Source organism: Platalea leucorodia (genome assembly GCF_965183815.1).
Source record: "Platalea leucorodia genome assembly, chromosome: 5".
Lineage (NCBI taxonomy): Eukaryota > Metazoa > Chordata > Aves > Pelecaniformes > Threskiornithidae > Platalea > Platalea leucorodia.
Window position 1 is genome coordinate 80,155,342 of NC_138827.1, and position 14,573 is coordinate 80,169,914.

Consider the following 14,573-nt stretch of genomic DNA (forward strand, 5'->3'; position numbering starts at 1 on the left):
TTTCTCCAAAGCACTCTGCTGCCAGCACAGCCAGGTTGCCAGGCTGGGATTCTGGTGTAGGTGACTTTTTGATCAAAACTGGTTCTTTCACTCAGTTCTAAACTGACTGTAAGCTGTCCTGCCACTAGATGTAAATTCACATAATCAAACAGGTAGTTCTTCTGTAACTAGTGAAACCTGTTCTGCTTCACGCATATAGACAAAAAGAGAGACTTGTATAAGTACAAGATCAAAGTTTGCAACTAGCAAAAAAAACAGTGTTAAGATACTAGATCACCTTCGTTACATGGCTGCATTTTTATATATGTTACAACATACAGATAGTGAATAACTGTCATTTGTCATTCTGTAGTACGAACTCTAATTCCATCTATAACTCAACACTATTATCCAATTTAGCATGGAATAAAAATCTGACTATTCGCATCTTCAGTGAAAATGTACAGATCTTGGTTTAACTGAAGAGGTAGTGCCCTGACATCAAACCGCCACACCTTGTGAATCTGTACAAACAGCACTACCGCTTTAAAAGGCTGGAGATTTGACAATCAGAAGCACATTTACACACACAGGTTGCACCATATGACTTAGAAGTGAATATTACTCTAAATACAGAAGACACTAAGTAATACTGCAAGAAGCACACATGGCAGACATGGAATACACTAACAAATATGCAAAAACCCATTTATTTCTGAGAAGTACTTTAATACACAAGTTGTACATTTCATATCAAGAACTCATTCTCCCAGCTGACAACTGGATCATCTTCCCTGTTGGGAGCTGTAAATCACAAAATGTCCAAAAGACTGAGGTTTCCAAATACTCTGCTAAATACTACATACACAATACTGCCTGTATAATTAACCACAATTCTTTTAGCTGGTGAAGGAAATGATTTATAAAGCTAGTTCCTCTTACCACTGATCATGAACTAATAGGCCTAAACTTCTTTCCAATCCTTCCAACCATTCTCTTCATTAGCAGTTACGGCTAACACCACACGCTAACTACTTTTTATATACAGTTATAGGGATATGTACAGGATACGTAGAAATGTCTAACTTCCTGCCAAAAATAGCAAGTTTCCTTAAGTGCTTTGCATGTTGCAAAATTTCAATTAAAAGTCAAGGTGCTGCATTAGTCCAGTTTATTTAGTCCTTTTAATGTTAAAACTTTTATGAATACAAATATAAATTTAAAACCAATCATATGCATATTTAGCAGTTTAAGATTTGTCCTCTGAACTTACTCATGTTAACTGCCCTATTAGTTTCATTTGAACAATGACTTTATCATTAAGGAAGGACAGTAATTTAATGAAAAGTACCTTTACCGTCATGTAGTTTTACTATCTAAACTCACCACTTTTATTATATTTTATTACTGCTATTCCTTTTCTGAAATTTTGTACTAAATTTAGTAAACTTATTTTGGTATGATAGGTTTTTTGGGGTAAAAGCAGGTGAAGTATTACTTTTTGCTTTTATGCAACACAAGTTTTGTTAGAACAAGTGTTCCTAATGACATGAATTGTTCAAGGACAAGAAATAAGAACTATACTGAAAGTACATATGCAACAAAATGGAAAGCCGACGTTTTATGCTAGGCAACTGCAGACTTGTACCAAATTCAAATTTTGCAAAATGCAGAGTTCACAGGCTTTTTGATATGCATTTTCTTGAATAATTTAGTTAAATACCGCATTAGGAAAATTACTATTTTCAGCAAAAGAAGAAAAGTGCAAGTAACATTTCTTTACATTTCTATCACATTAATTCTAGAAGTGTGAAGATTAGTTTTGTCACTGGTAGTCACTGGTAGCCTCCAGGTTAAGTTGACCAAAAAAAAAAAAAAAAAATTAACTCATGGCTGCTGCTAAAGTACTTCTGCCTTTTCTCACAAAGTGGCTCTTCAAGTATTGGAGAGAGAGAATATATAGATTATTTAAAAGAGAGGTCTTTGATAAAGCAGAGTATGTATCTCTCTAGGTTTTCTATTACAAGGGAAGTCCTGAAAGCAGGGATATACATTTTGTCAATCAGATAAGCAATGAGTCTACTATGCCCTATAAAGCGTGTCCAAAAATACTTTATTTGCTTCAATAAATCAACAATAAATCAACAGTTCCAAGAAAGGCGGCTAAAGGACTGCTGCTTTTATGTTTATATTAATCTAAAATCCACTTGCCAGACCAACACTATTACAAATTAGATATTGTTATGGGACCACTGCAAATTCTTCAGGGCATCTGACAAAGAAAAGTCCATAGTGTGGGATTTCAAGTAGCAAGGGAGAAGTTTCAGGTCGAAATTTTGACAACCAGATAGAACAAAGGGTTAAAATGTAACCATAGCCTTTTTTTTTTCTTTTCTTAAAAAAACAAAAAAAACCCCAAAAAAACCCAAACCAAAACCATACAAACAAAAAACCAAAACAAAGCAACAACTGAAACGCTATGGCTGTGTCGAAGAATTACCAGACAGCAACACATCTTTTACAGGCAATAGTGTCTATGCAACCTTACATTATATCCACCCATGCTCAGTAAGAATTTGTGCTTCTGAGTTGATGGCAGTACCCAGAAAATCCAACATCAAGTAACAGTCTCTGTCTGATAGTTTGGACAGCTACTGCCAATACTAAATTCAGCATTCCACGTATACGTAGACTGTATGGTATTAGTAAAATGTCAGTATCTATTGTCAGTACAACAGAGAATGCACGTCTAACCTTTGGAAAGTATTTCAAGCCTGTACGTACACTTAAACGCACGCTTCCGAAGTTATTCCAGTACCCCCTGCCCTCATTTTGTCTTGAGGTTCACAAATTCTCTGGAGTAAGGTCAGTTCTGGGGTGCTGACAGAAAAAGCTGTCCTCTGAATGTACTACTTTTTTCCCCAGTCACAAGGAAAGACCATGAGCATTGTTTTGATTATCTCTGGTACACTAAGTATTGCTTTCAAATATGCTTCCAGCTCAGTTCTCCAAGCCAAAAGCCAGTGACCTGTGACACAGCTGCCAAAGATGGCACTGAGCTACACTCTGACTACAGCACAAGGTGGTTACTGTGAGGCTGAGAACAGGAGAGCTCTGCCATTGAGGGAAGGAACCGTAGCAGGACAGCAAGCGCAGAAGTCAGTGCCTCGCAAGGCACCAAGAGCTCACTGGTGCTTGGGGACATCTTGCTGTCCATGGGACTGTGCTTCAGTCCCACTGAATTTACCAGCATTCTCAATTTCCAGTTTGATAAAGAACAGCACAAATCTGGCACATCTTCCCTCTTAGAAGACTGCGATTGTTGTGTTTCAGTTTAAACAAAGTGATTGGCACTGAAACAGTTTACCACCAAACACGATACAGGCAAGGCATGCACTCATCAAGAGATCAGGTGTATCCCACCATGTGCAATTAAAAGTAACCAACTTCTCACAAAGTACATTAAAAACAAGGAAATGAGCTTTGTGCCACCAACTCAGATGAATTTTAACGTGCTATGAAAGAATTAGAGCTCGTTTAATTTGTACAAATACTTTTCTGAACTGTAACAAAAAAATCCATATGAAAGGGTATACAAGTGCATCTTCTGAAATAACTAGTTACACACAACTGCAAAATACAATTGGATATAATCTCCATTTTGCGATTTTAAATTAAAGACTTTGTAACACTTTTTAACAATTCCTATGGATTGCCTTATTGCTGACTGCTTGCAATTTTTTCCCCCTCTTCTACAGCAGTCAATATAGTTGAGGGTTGGTTGGTTTGTTTGCATGCTTATACGAGCTTCAGTGGTATTGGCAAGAATATTGTCAGTAGTGCAAACATACTTCTTCAGCAATAGTTCGCTTGTGTGTCAGCTCCATAGAAAATAATGAAAGAATATTGCAAACAGACAGTTTTTAAATGAGACTCTGAAGCACGCGGCATGCACAGCACAGTATAAATGCACCAAGGAAGCCTTTGTCCAAGCTGCCATACAATTCTCTTAAGCCTAACTTCCTAGCTTTTTCTTACTACAGTCCTCCAAAACAGGACTACAACTTCTCCAACGTCACAGAGTTCGGAGTGGCTTCACGCAGAACAGGTCCACTATACAGGTCTTCAGTTCACTCCTGTAAGCTCTCTTAAGTAACAGCTCTATCATCCACCCACATGTGGGCCTGGGAAACATTTTCACACATTCTACATAAAATGACCACTGCAATGCAAAATTCATACTAAAACATGGGGAAAAAAAAGTTGATAGCCAAAGCAGCTCCACTAACTATTCCGCTGAAAAGTAGCACTACACACTTACAGTTTTCTTCCCTTACAAAGGTTGCTGATGCTTACAGTCCTGTATTTTCTTTTGCTTTCAAGGCAGAACTATTTGTTTTCCTTTAGAGTAACAACTGTCTGGATCCCAGTATCAAGCCAAGTTTCAGCAATTCTGCTAACCTGCTGTAGGCACACACTGATCACAAAGTGGGTTATATAGCAAAAATGTCGACAAACTCACACGAAAGACAGTAAGAACAAGTTATGTCATACACTCAAAGATCTGCCAAAAAAATCAACTATTAAAAACATTGTTTCGCTTTGACACACCTTTACATTAATGCTTTTCACTTCTCTCCAGGAATTTCAAGATTTCCCAGCCTTTGGTGTGAACAGTTCAAAGGACTAAAAGAAGTGTTGGGGGTTTCTACCAAATCTTATCTTCCTCTCAGCCCACTACGTTAAGTTAGCACATACCAGCTGCTCTTTGGTGATGGCACGTATGCAGGCACTCCTGCAGCAACACAAGCCAACCTCCTCCTCTTTCACATGAAGGTGTGGTGGTGAGAAGGAAACAGGGGTGGGTCCTAGAGGCAGGAGAGGAAAGCAGAAAAGGGAGGGAATTGGTTTGAGGAAGACACACACAGAGTAGAAAACGAGGAGGAATTCACAGTACAATCTTTAGAATGAGGGGATGCAGGGAGGAAAGCAAATTTTTGTTTAAAAAAAAAAAAAATCAAGAGCCCGTCTTAAAACATCACTTGAAATTCTGCTTCAACTATCCCAAAAAACAGCATTGGAGAACTGCAATAGTTTTCTCATAGACTGCTAAGAAGCAGCAAGAGTAGAAAGGATTTCCTGGTTCCTTATTCTGACACCCACTGTGAATTCTGGTAATCTGTTTCATCTCTGTGCATCCATTAATTAGCAACTGAGGCAGGGTAGTCTGAAGCATCCAAGCTGATCTTCTGCAGTAGACAAACATGAAAGCATGGAACAGAAAAAGGAGGTTACAGGGAAAAAAAACTACACTGAGGAGCACTTCAAAAATTTTTTTTAGGACAAAGAAATAACTCCCAAACACAGACGACTGCCTTACAGCATGACAGAATTCTACTGTTGGTAGTGAGAGGAGTGCAAACAGTGAAGATTTACTTAAATTGATTCACTTTGCGATTACAAAAAACCCACATAATTTTCCTCTACAAATTAACTTCCTTAGGATTTATACCTACTGAAATACAGATGTAGCAACACTGGAGCGATGGACACCTTGCAACATTCTCCTAGCTTTAAGATGACATGTAGTATACTTGCAGCTTTCTTCTTCACACATGAAACAAGCTTCTTCACAGGCAGCCATTGTTTGCACTAAACTAAGTTCATCAGGTAAAAAATAAATGCGGCACAGAAGTTACCTTTCTAGCTGCCAACACACAAGGAGGATACATAATCCAATGAAATATTTAAAACACAGCACACTGTATTACACATATAATTCGTTTTTCATTTCAAGTTTATTAAAACTTTAGCAGTACAAATGATCCAGGTTTTAGATTATCAAAAGACCAAACTGAAGTCCACATCTTAAAAAAAGCGTTCCCCAAAATGTCTCTAAAACTTTGAGACAATGGAAACATTAAGTCCACAAACTCATCCATGTCTGTCGTCATCTGTTCCAGGACTTGTTTCATGATCGGACTTTTTATCCTTACTAGGGGCATGATCTCTTTCCTGACTCTTTGATTTTTGGTTTATTTCTTTTTCTGCTGAGGATCTGCTCTTTTCCTTTTCTTTACTGCTGGATGAATATGATTTTTTTGATTCTCTCTCTTTGCTACTTGGTCTCTTTTTTGAGTCTGGACTTCTATCCTGATCTCTACTAGACTTCTTATCTTTACTGGATTCAGGACTGCTACTTTCACGGCTTTTTGAACGCCTCTTCCTTTGGCTTTCACTATCATTCCTCTTATATGAGCTTCTACTTTCTCTATTTGAATACCTGTCTCTGTTTCTGCTTTGACTTTCCTCCCTCTCCGAGCTCCTTGAGTCTCTCCTCCTCCTATTTTCTCTTCCTCTGTATTTATCTGGTGTACCTCTCCTTTCTCTGCTTCTTGATCTTCCTCTTCTCCTTGTTTCTCTATCTCTATTCCTTGAATAGTCTTTACTTCTACTGCGATCTCTGTCTCTGCTTCTCGATCTTCCTCTCCTACCCCTATCTCGGCTTTTGCTTCGATCCCTTGTTCTACTACTGGAACTATGTTTTCCTCTAGCATGGTCACGCTCTTTGCTTCTTGATTTACGTTTCTCCCTGTCTTTACTCTTCCTATGGTCTTGGTCATTACTTCTTGAGCCTGCCCTTTTACTTCTCTCCTTGCTCCTACTTCTTTCTTTATCTCTCCCTCTAGAATCATAGCGCTTTTCTTTTTCTCTACCTTTCTCATGGTCTCTCTCTTTGCTTCTTGATCTTATTCTCTTTTCGTCATGTCTACTGTGCTTCGAGTCTCTTTCTTTACTTTTTGATTTCTCTCGACTTTTACTATGGCTTCTAGATTTAGCTCTTTTCTTGGCCTTGCTTTTGTTATGCTTGTCATCTTTTTCTGAATTCCTTCTTGTCTCCCTGTCTTTACTGCTGGATTTGTGATCTTTTTTCTTCTCTTTTTCCCCTCTTCTGCTTGGACTTTCAGAAACTTGTCTGTGGTCTGATATTTTTCTCTCTTTTCCTCTTCCTGGGCTTTTTTGATTATCTTTCTTGTTTTCATTTATTTCACTCCTTGGAGAGAGAAAGATACAATTTTTAAAATATTTTGAATCCCCTCCACTCTGAAAAGTTAAGTCAGAAGTGAGACAACTTCACAACTGAAACAAATCACATTAGGTCATCTATATTAATAATTATACATTTACAGTAGCATGATTAAAATCTGACAGTTAAGTTATGGGATAACCAAGTCAGCGCCCTGGTTTTTTGGAAGTAACTGTAACTGAAAATCTAAGATGACAGGTATTACTTTTAATATATAAAAACATTTCAATGCATATACTCTGGAAAGAAATAATCTTACTTGTCCCCTTTTATCCATCTTTCTCCACTAGACACTCTCATTCTTTGAGCTCTTTGCATTTCTTGCCTCCAATGTGGAGGAGTTTCGCTGCGTCGGAATCGATCTCTTGACCTGGACCTGGAAGGTGTCCGATAACGCTTGAAAGGAAAAAGAGAAAATTGGGTGTAAGTTTGAATTCCACATGCTGGGATAGCTAAGCAAGATTTTTACCCCTGGCAGTCGATTCTACATAGCACCTAACGTGACACTTCACATGTACATACCAAGTTTACATTGACAAGTTAACTTACTGAAAAATATATTTGACATTCAGCTAAAGCAGGAATACAAAATGTCTGATCAAATAACTATTTTTAAGGTAACTTCTATTTCAGGATTTTTGTACTCTGCTGAGAGGTCTTCTGTTGCTTTTAATTAGCACAAATGCAACTCACTTTTCTAACAATGAAAATTCTTCTTAGCTTTGACAAGCAACATGTGAACAATACTTCACACTTTTTCTTTAAGGTTTTTACTAAAAATTTGAGGGATAGAGACTTCTGTTACCAAAAACATTTGCTACAAGCACCACATAGCATATGGCTTCACAAAATCAGAACCACCAATCCGACAGCTCCCCCCTGCCAAAGAAGGGAGAAGTCTTCCCTACATTCCTGGCACTTATGTCGTACTGGTTCTGGTGTTCAGAAGAACCCTTTTTGAGCTAATTCCATTCACTAATTCACAGAATACTACAGCGACACCAAGAAAGCATTTTTTTGTTTTTTCTCCCCCCTTCCTTCAAATAAACTCAATATGCAAACAGGAAATTAATTTAATTTAATTCAGTCCCTAAATCAGTTATAATGCAGTAAACCCCACTTTTTTTTTTTTTTGGCCCCCCCCCTTTTTTTTTTTTTTTTAAATCAAGCATCCTAATGAAAATGGTTAGTAACACCAGCAGTAGGACTGTGCTACCACCTTGTTTATTTTGGGGAACAGACTGTAAACATTTACCCTTGGTCCTCTTCCTTTTATTTTCCTTCCAGATCTGGTCACTAACAGCCTCCTCTGGTATGTTGACTGTGAATTCGATAGATTACTAAAAATAATTTAAAAAAAGTGATATTGTTTATAACATCAAAGAAAGAGAAAATAAAACCAATTTTAAAACTTCTTCAGAAATTAAACTAAATGAAAACACACATTTAATTTTATTTTTTATCATCAGTGCAGCCAGTAACAACCACACAGTAAAAACTTCAGATTTTGTAACCACAGAATATTTTACAAGATTTCCTGGTTTTTCCATTTTTGAAAGAAGAATAAATTACAGATTCAGATTGGACAGTTCCAATAAATTCTACATGAAATTGCAATGCATTTTACTTTTTTTTTTCTTGAATCAGTCATTTTAAATTCTTCATTAACTAAAACAATTTTCAAAGACTAAGCCTTTGTTCTATGACAAAGACAACAATTGCCAATAAACTGAAAAATCCATTTTTCATCCAGCAGTGTTCACAACGTGGAACTGTTTAATAGGGAAAGGACTCACTTAACATTAGAGTCCTAAAACAGTAACGTGACCATGCCACTGTCAGCGCGTAGTCAGACTCAAAACAGCTATATTACCTTTCTCTTTCCTTCTCCCTGCTTTTCCTCTCTTTTTCTTTCTCATCAACTTTAGGAGGACTTTTCCTCATCAGGAACCGGTTTTCAGGTACAGGAGGAATTTCTTCAGGACGGACAGTAGATAATGGCTGTGCTTCAGGGTTTTCAGCTTCACTTTCACTGGATGAGCTTTATTTTTGTATAAAAAAATATACTTAAAGTGAGTTATTTGGACAAGGGAAGACCTTTCAATCTATTTAAATAATTCAGAAATTCTCTTAATTCAATACACAATGATACCACAAGAAACTCAGGAAACAGAACTAATTCAGAAGCAACTTTTTTTCCCCCTATATCTCTGCTCCAAAATGTACAACTGCAGTAGATTTCTGACCAACGTTTTTTATCTATGAATTCCAATGGTGCAACACTGAGCAAACATTTACTCTCTATTTAGATACCGCTTTTAAAAAAAATTTTTTTCTTTTAAAAACACTATCAGGAGAGTCAAATTCAGATTTTACACTAGCATATATAACTGGCTACAAACTATTGTAATTCCAAGCAGCTGGTATAAACAAACTTGTGTGAAATGGGCTTAGCCCCACAGAAACAATATTTCGGCAGCATTGCCCTAAGTGAACATTTCTTACATTCTACTACTAGCTTAGAAAAACGTAACTTGCACTGACACAACTTGTATCTCACATTGAACGATAAGCAGAACTATTAGATTAGAAACAACATTTTCAGAAGCATGAGTGCCTTTCGAGTTTTATTGTCTTCCAGTGAAACTGCAAGACTTTTGGCATATCAGGCAGAAATAACATTGTTAAGTACGTTCTTTTTTTGTTTGTTCGTTTAGTTTTGCTTTTATTCCTGCATACTACATTCTCGTAAGTCCCACTGCATATAACTTGAATTGAATTGTACAGAAGTGAATTTAGGGAAACAAGCTATCACTACCCATTTCAAATCAAGCACTCCTGCAACTTTTCAAGCCAAATATCCGTAAGCCTTAGTCCGTTCCTTCGCTCCTTTACAAGCTGCAGCACGTATGCACATGGCCACTGTCCTTTGCCATCATATCAGAAAAAATTAAGCTTGCATATGGAAACCGATTGTCTCCCACACTTCAAAATACCCACTTCACTAGTGACAGAATACTATTCTGTAGTTACAGGACAAGAAAATGGTACTGTATGGTGTACAGGTAACAAAACAAAATTTCAAAATTTACCTTTTCTTGCTTTTCTTTCTCTTTTTCTTTTCTTTCTTATGCTTCTTGGAATTTTTCTTGTGTTTCTTTTTTCGTTTTTTAGATTTCTCTTCTGAAGCACTCTCAGAATCCGATGTTGAATCAGAAGATGATTCTGAATCACTTGAACTTTCCGAGTCACTGGATGAGGAAGACGACTTGTGTCTTTTCTTTTCTTCTTTCTTGGCTTTAAGTCAGAACAGCAAAGACACATTTTAGTATCAAACACTTCTAAATAAATCTCAGAAAAATCAACTTATCTAGTATCTGCCTGAGCTTCTTATAATTGTGTCATGAGACTACTTCATCAAAATACGTAAGAACAAATTGAAGTTTTGGAGAAAACACTGTTTCTCCCAAGTAAATAAAGGGTATGTCTAGAAATATGTAAGAAATTTCCAACATTTTATATTTATGAAGCTCTAAAGCATCAAATTTATACTGCCAAGAACTCGTAGAACTGTGTAAGGTTTTCAGGCAATGTTTTATACAACATAAGCTACATATGAAGAATTATTTAAATTACTTAAAATTTATTTAGAAAGTGCTTCTAAAAAAGATTCTTTGGCTTCAGGTTTAACCTGACTTCATAGAAAATCTATTCAAATCACAAACAAGAGAAGTTTTGAAACAGAAAATAAGTGGCATAGACTAAACTGATTACTCATTGAATTTAGCTCAGAGGGAAGATGCAAATAACCAACCTTCCTACTAAGTGAAACCACGCTCAGAGAACAGTCCTAATCCTCCAGCTTATCATGTGTTGTTTGGTTGGTTGGTTGGTTTGGATTTTTTTAACAGAAGGATACAAATACCTTAGTAACCATCTGGCATGAAAGGGACCCTTGCTAAAGAGCAGACTAGTCCTTAATTACATATTTCACCATTTCTCACGTGGCTGCTGGAGCTGCAAATCAGCAACTTACTGGCAATCTGATATTAGTCTGACAGGATATAATCCAAGAACAAACACACCTTTTTATGCCCTTTAACTGATTTGAGACCTACTTAAACTATTAAAAGTGATGTAAGTATTATTTCAGTGTCACACTAATTTGAAAAAATACATATACAATAAAAAACGTACTACAAAAACTTCACTAAAGGAAGTCTAGGCTTCTGAGTTATGACGCTTCAGGTAAATCAGTTAAATAGTATGAATACTCTTCAAATGTGTTATGAAATTCACATCAGGGTGTTGTCCATAAAATAAAAAGCTCTATCCAGAAAACCCAGAAGAGCTCACTGGTTGTCTTTGGGCTGCTGTAGCTGACTTTTCTAATTACCATCAAATATTATTTTACTTTGCCATTGTGAATTGCAGATAGCTCATCATCCACTACACAACATAATACAGCCACAGACAGAAGAAACAGAACCTTCACCATTAAACCAAAGAAAAATATACCAAAAATAAATACTGATGTCCAAACAGCCTGTTTCTTTGTCAGAGCAAACAATCCATATTTTAGGAGAACACCTGTTAAGACTTTAGACTAGGCTTCAGATCAGAGACAGAAATGAATTTTAAAATTGCATATGAATCCTAGCTGAAAGTATCAGCCTATTTTGTAAAGCTTTTAATAGCTTGCTCTATCCAAAGAATTCTTGGTTTACAGAGATATTATCTGACCTACATCAACATACAAGCAGTTTAAATGCAACCTCCCACCCCCTGCTCTTCTTCTGCACAAAACAGGCAAGGGAAAACATCAGGCACCAAAGACGGGATTATGACTATGCAGCCTGTCTGTGTCTGAAAACTATTCAGACACAGAGAACACAATGTTTTCACATAGCAGAAAACATGAAGATGTCTCCCTGAATAGCCTAAGTTTTTTTCTTTTCTATTAAAGACAGAGAAATTCAACTGTTTAGTCTAGCCAAGCATTTCTTCTATTGGCTTCCACTTGTGCCCAACAAGATCATGCAATTTGTACTTAGCTATTATGTATCAGTCATTGTTATAAAATAATTAAGGCAAGTAATTAGAGAAACTCTTGTTCAAAAAAAAAAAAAAAGGTAAAAATATGTTATGATAACTTTTCTATTAGATCATTTTTGTCCTTGCTCTACAGAAAGTCCTCTTGGGTACTACAATAACTCAAGTGTCAGAAGACAGAAGATTTCAAGAGCTTCAAAGAATTGCAGGTTATTAACCAGCTTTTTACTTATGAACAGCCTTGATTTTGTACATAGAGATGGGAAGAAAAATTCCACTTCAGAATTCCCTGCTAGCAATTTCTGATCATATACCACACTTAGAGGTGTCCAGAAAAAAAGTTACAGTGGCAGCAGTACCAAATACTAAGAAGTATCTATTAACAGCTATTCAACTTCCAGCGTGCAGTTATTTGGAAAATGAATTCTTTCACTTCTATATAAACAGATCAGAGATCTGAAGGGGAAAAAAATGGTGATACTCATGTAGAGAACTTGCGGCAGAGGAAACACTTCTATGAAGAGTAGATCTGGTAACTTCCCTTCTGAAAACACAAGTGGCTATTTAATGGAACAGTGTATCAATTTTTGGAATTATCAATATTAGGTTCTCCAACTGCTTAGCAGGTACTACCAAGCTGACTGACTCTTTACAGTTAGCAGTAGGTTATCTGTAACTGCAATCATGTGAGTTCAATGTGGAAATTCTCAAATTCAACACTATCCTGATCTCATTTTCACAAAACTGCATGATGGGACAGAGGTTTTTCAAGGATGATCAAAAGCAATAAAACTTACATAAAATTCCTTGCTAAACTGGTCAGAGAATAAAAATGAGTCTTGGGGGTAATGAGTGTTAGTATAATACTTACGAATGCATTATTAGTAATAATAAGCTAGTACTTCCTACCAACTTAACTTTTCACGAGAAAAACATTCTCATTTGGGCTAGAATGATAAAAATCAGTGAGGACAGATCCATAGTTACCCTAAACACATTTCTAGTTGCACTTCAGGCAGCTTCTTCATGACAGATGATGTGCTGTGGGAACTTCATATTGCCTATTGGAAATGCGACCTAACTGGGTATGCTGTAGAGTAGCAAAGCTAAGTATGGATGTATTATACCAACTGCAGAGACAGGCAATTATGGGTTCCTAATGGAGAAGAGAGTCAGCATTTCTCAGAAAAGCAACGGTTAAGCTCTCATTCATAGCATCATCTCTTAATATAAACTTTTGTTCTGTATATAGTTGTTGAATGTAAAACAGCGAAAACTCAAATATATGAAGTTGTCGTATTTTACTCCCGTCAATCCATCTTCTCATCTACCATGTCTTGCCCAGAACACCTTCTGGCTGCAGACTGTGATGCGCTGATGTTCTAGATCTATCAGCAGCCTTCAGTATTGTTCCAATGTTTTCATGACAACATCCATAATGAAAGCTAAGGCAGTATTGTTCTTAATCTTCAGCAAAGTATTAGCTGGTAGCATTAGATCATCTATGTAAGCCAACACCTCTTTTGCAGCAATCCGGTACCCTACTCTGTCAGGTCTCTCATTCAGAATGCAGTGATGTATGCAGTGGTGAAAGATTTCGTCTTCACAGTGATACAGAGCACTTGCTTCCAAAAGAATTGGCTGGATAAGAGACCTGGACGACAGCAAGCTAGCTGGGGCTTAATTCATGTATCTGACCCACTTCTACCTGGTGCAGAAAAACCTCAACAGAAACAACTAAGTACGGCATCTTGGTGTCTCTTTTTGCGGTCATATTCTTTACAGATACTTTTTCTCCTTCTAGCATTACCAAATCCCCACACTGGTACAGTGGATGAAATTTAATCCCATTGCACAAAATTGCATTAATTTTTCAGATTAGCATCACAGACACAAGTTACACCTTTTGACTTCTACAGTGACTTTTTTTCATGGTGTTTATTATGTGTTTATTCACAAGCCTCGTTTGATATAGACTAACGAAAGCCTGACAACCAACTGAAACACAACCTCTGTACTTCATAGATTATATCAGTCTTCTGGTCATTTCTGGGTGCAGTATAAACTAGCAAGTTGTCTTACCCATTTAGGACAGCCTGCTGATTGAAATCAACTGGTTCTCATCAGATATTTTTAGAGCTTCTTGCAAAATGCTTCCAAAAGACAGGTCTCCTTTTTTTTTTTTTTTTTTCTTCCCTTGCTCGTCTAGACCAAGATACTTGGTCTCTTTTCTCAAACTTTTGCTCAAAATCCTTATTAAAGCACTACATTTAATAAAAAAGTCTCTGTAATATTTTGTATCAGTTTTAGATCGTCTAAATATACATACATTCACAGAGTGTAACAAGTACATAATTATAAAAGAAAAGTGAATGGTTTCCAAATCATATAGGTCTGGTGACACCCAAACAAAAAGGGGAATCTCACCTGAGCTCTCAATACCATGAACACAAAA

The 14,573-nt window shown here is 36.7% G+C and overlaps 1 protein-coding gene across 3 annotated transcripts in view; it reads right to left on the reverse strand.

Moving 5' to 3' along the window:
• Positions 1-5,746: 5,746 nt before the first annotated feature.
• The window catches only part of PPIG (peptidylprolyl isomerase G), a 29,535-nt gene continuing 20,708 nt past the window's right edge, over positions 5,747-14,573 (reverse strand). For all 3 annotated transcript variants that reach the window (XM_082313730.1, XM_082313731.1, XM_082313732.1), the window contains 5 exons: positions 10,159-10,363; positions 8,940-9,107; positions 8,322-8,406; positions 7,326-7,462; positions 5,747-7,033 (listed from right to left, as the gene is read on the reverse strand). In XM_082313730.1, the coding sequence (XP_082169856.1) occupies positions 5,914-7,033; positions 7,326-7,462; positions 8,322-8,406; positions 8,940-9,107; positions 10,159-10,363 (1,715 nt within the window). In that variant the 3' untranslated portion in view covers positions 5,747-5,913. The remainder of the gene's footprint in view (positions 7,034-7,325; positions 7,463-8,321; positions 8,407-8,939; positions 9,108-10,158; positions 10,364-14,573) is intronic.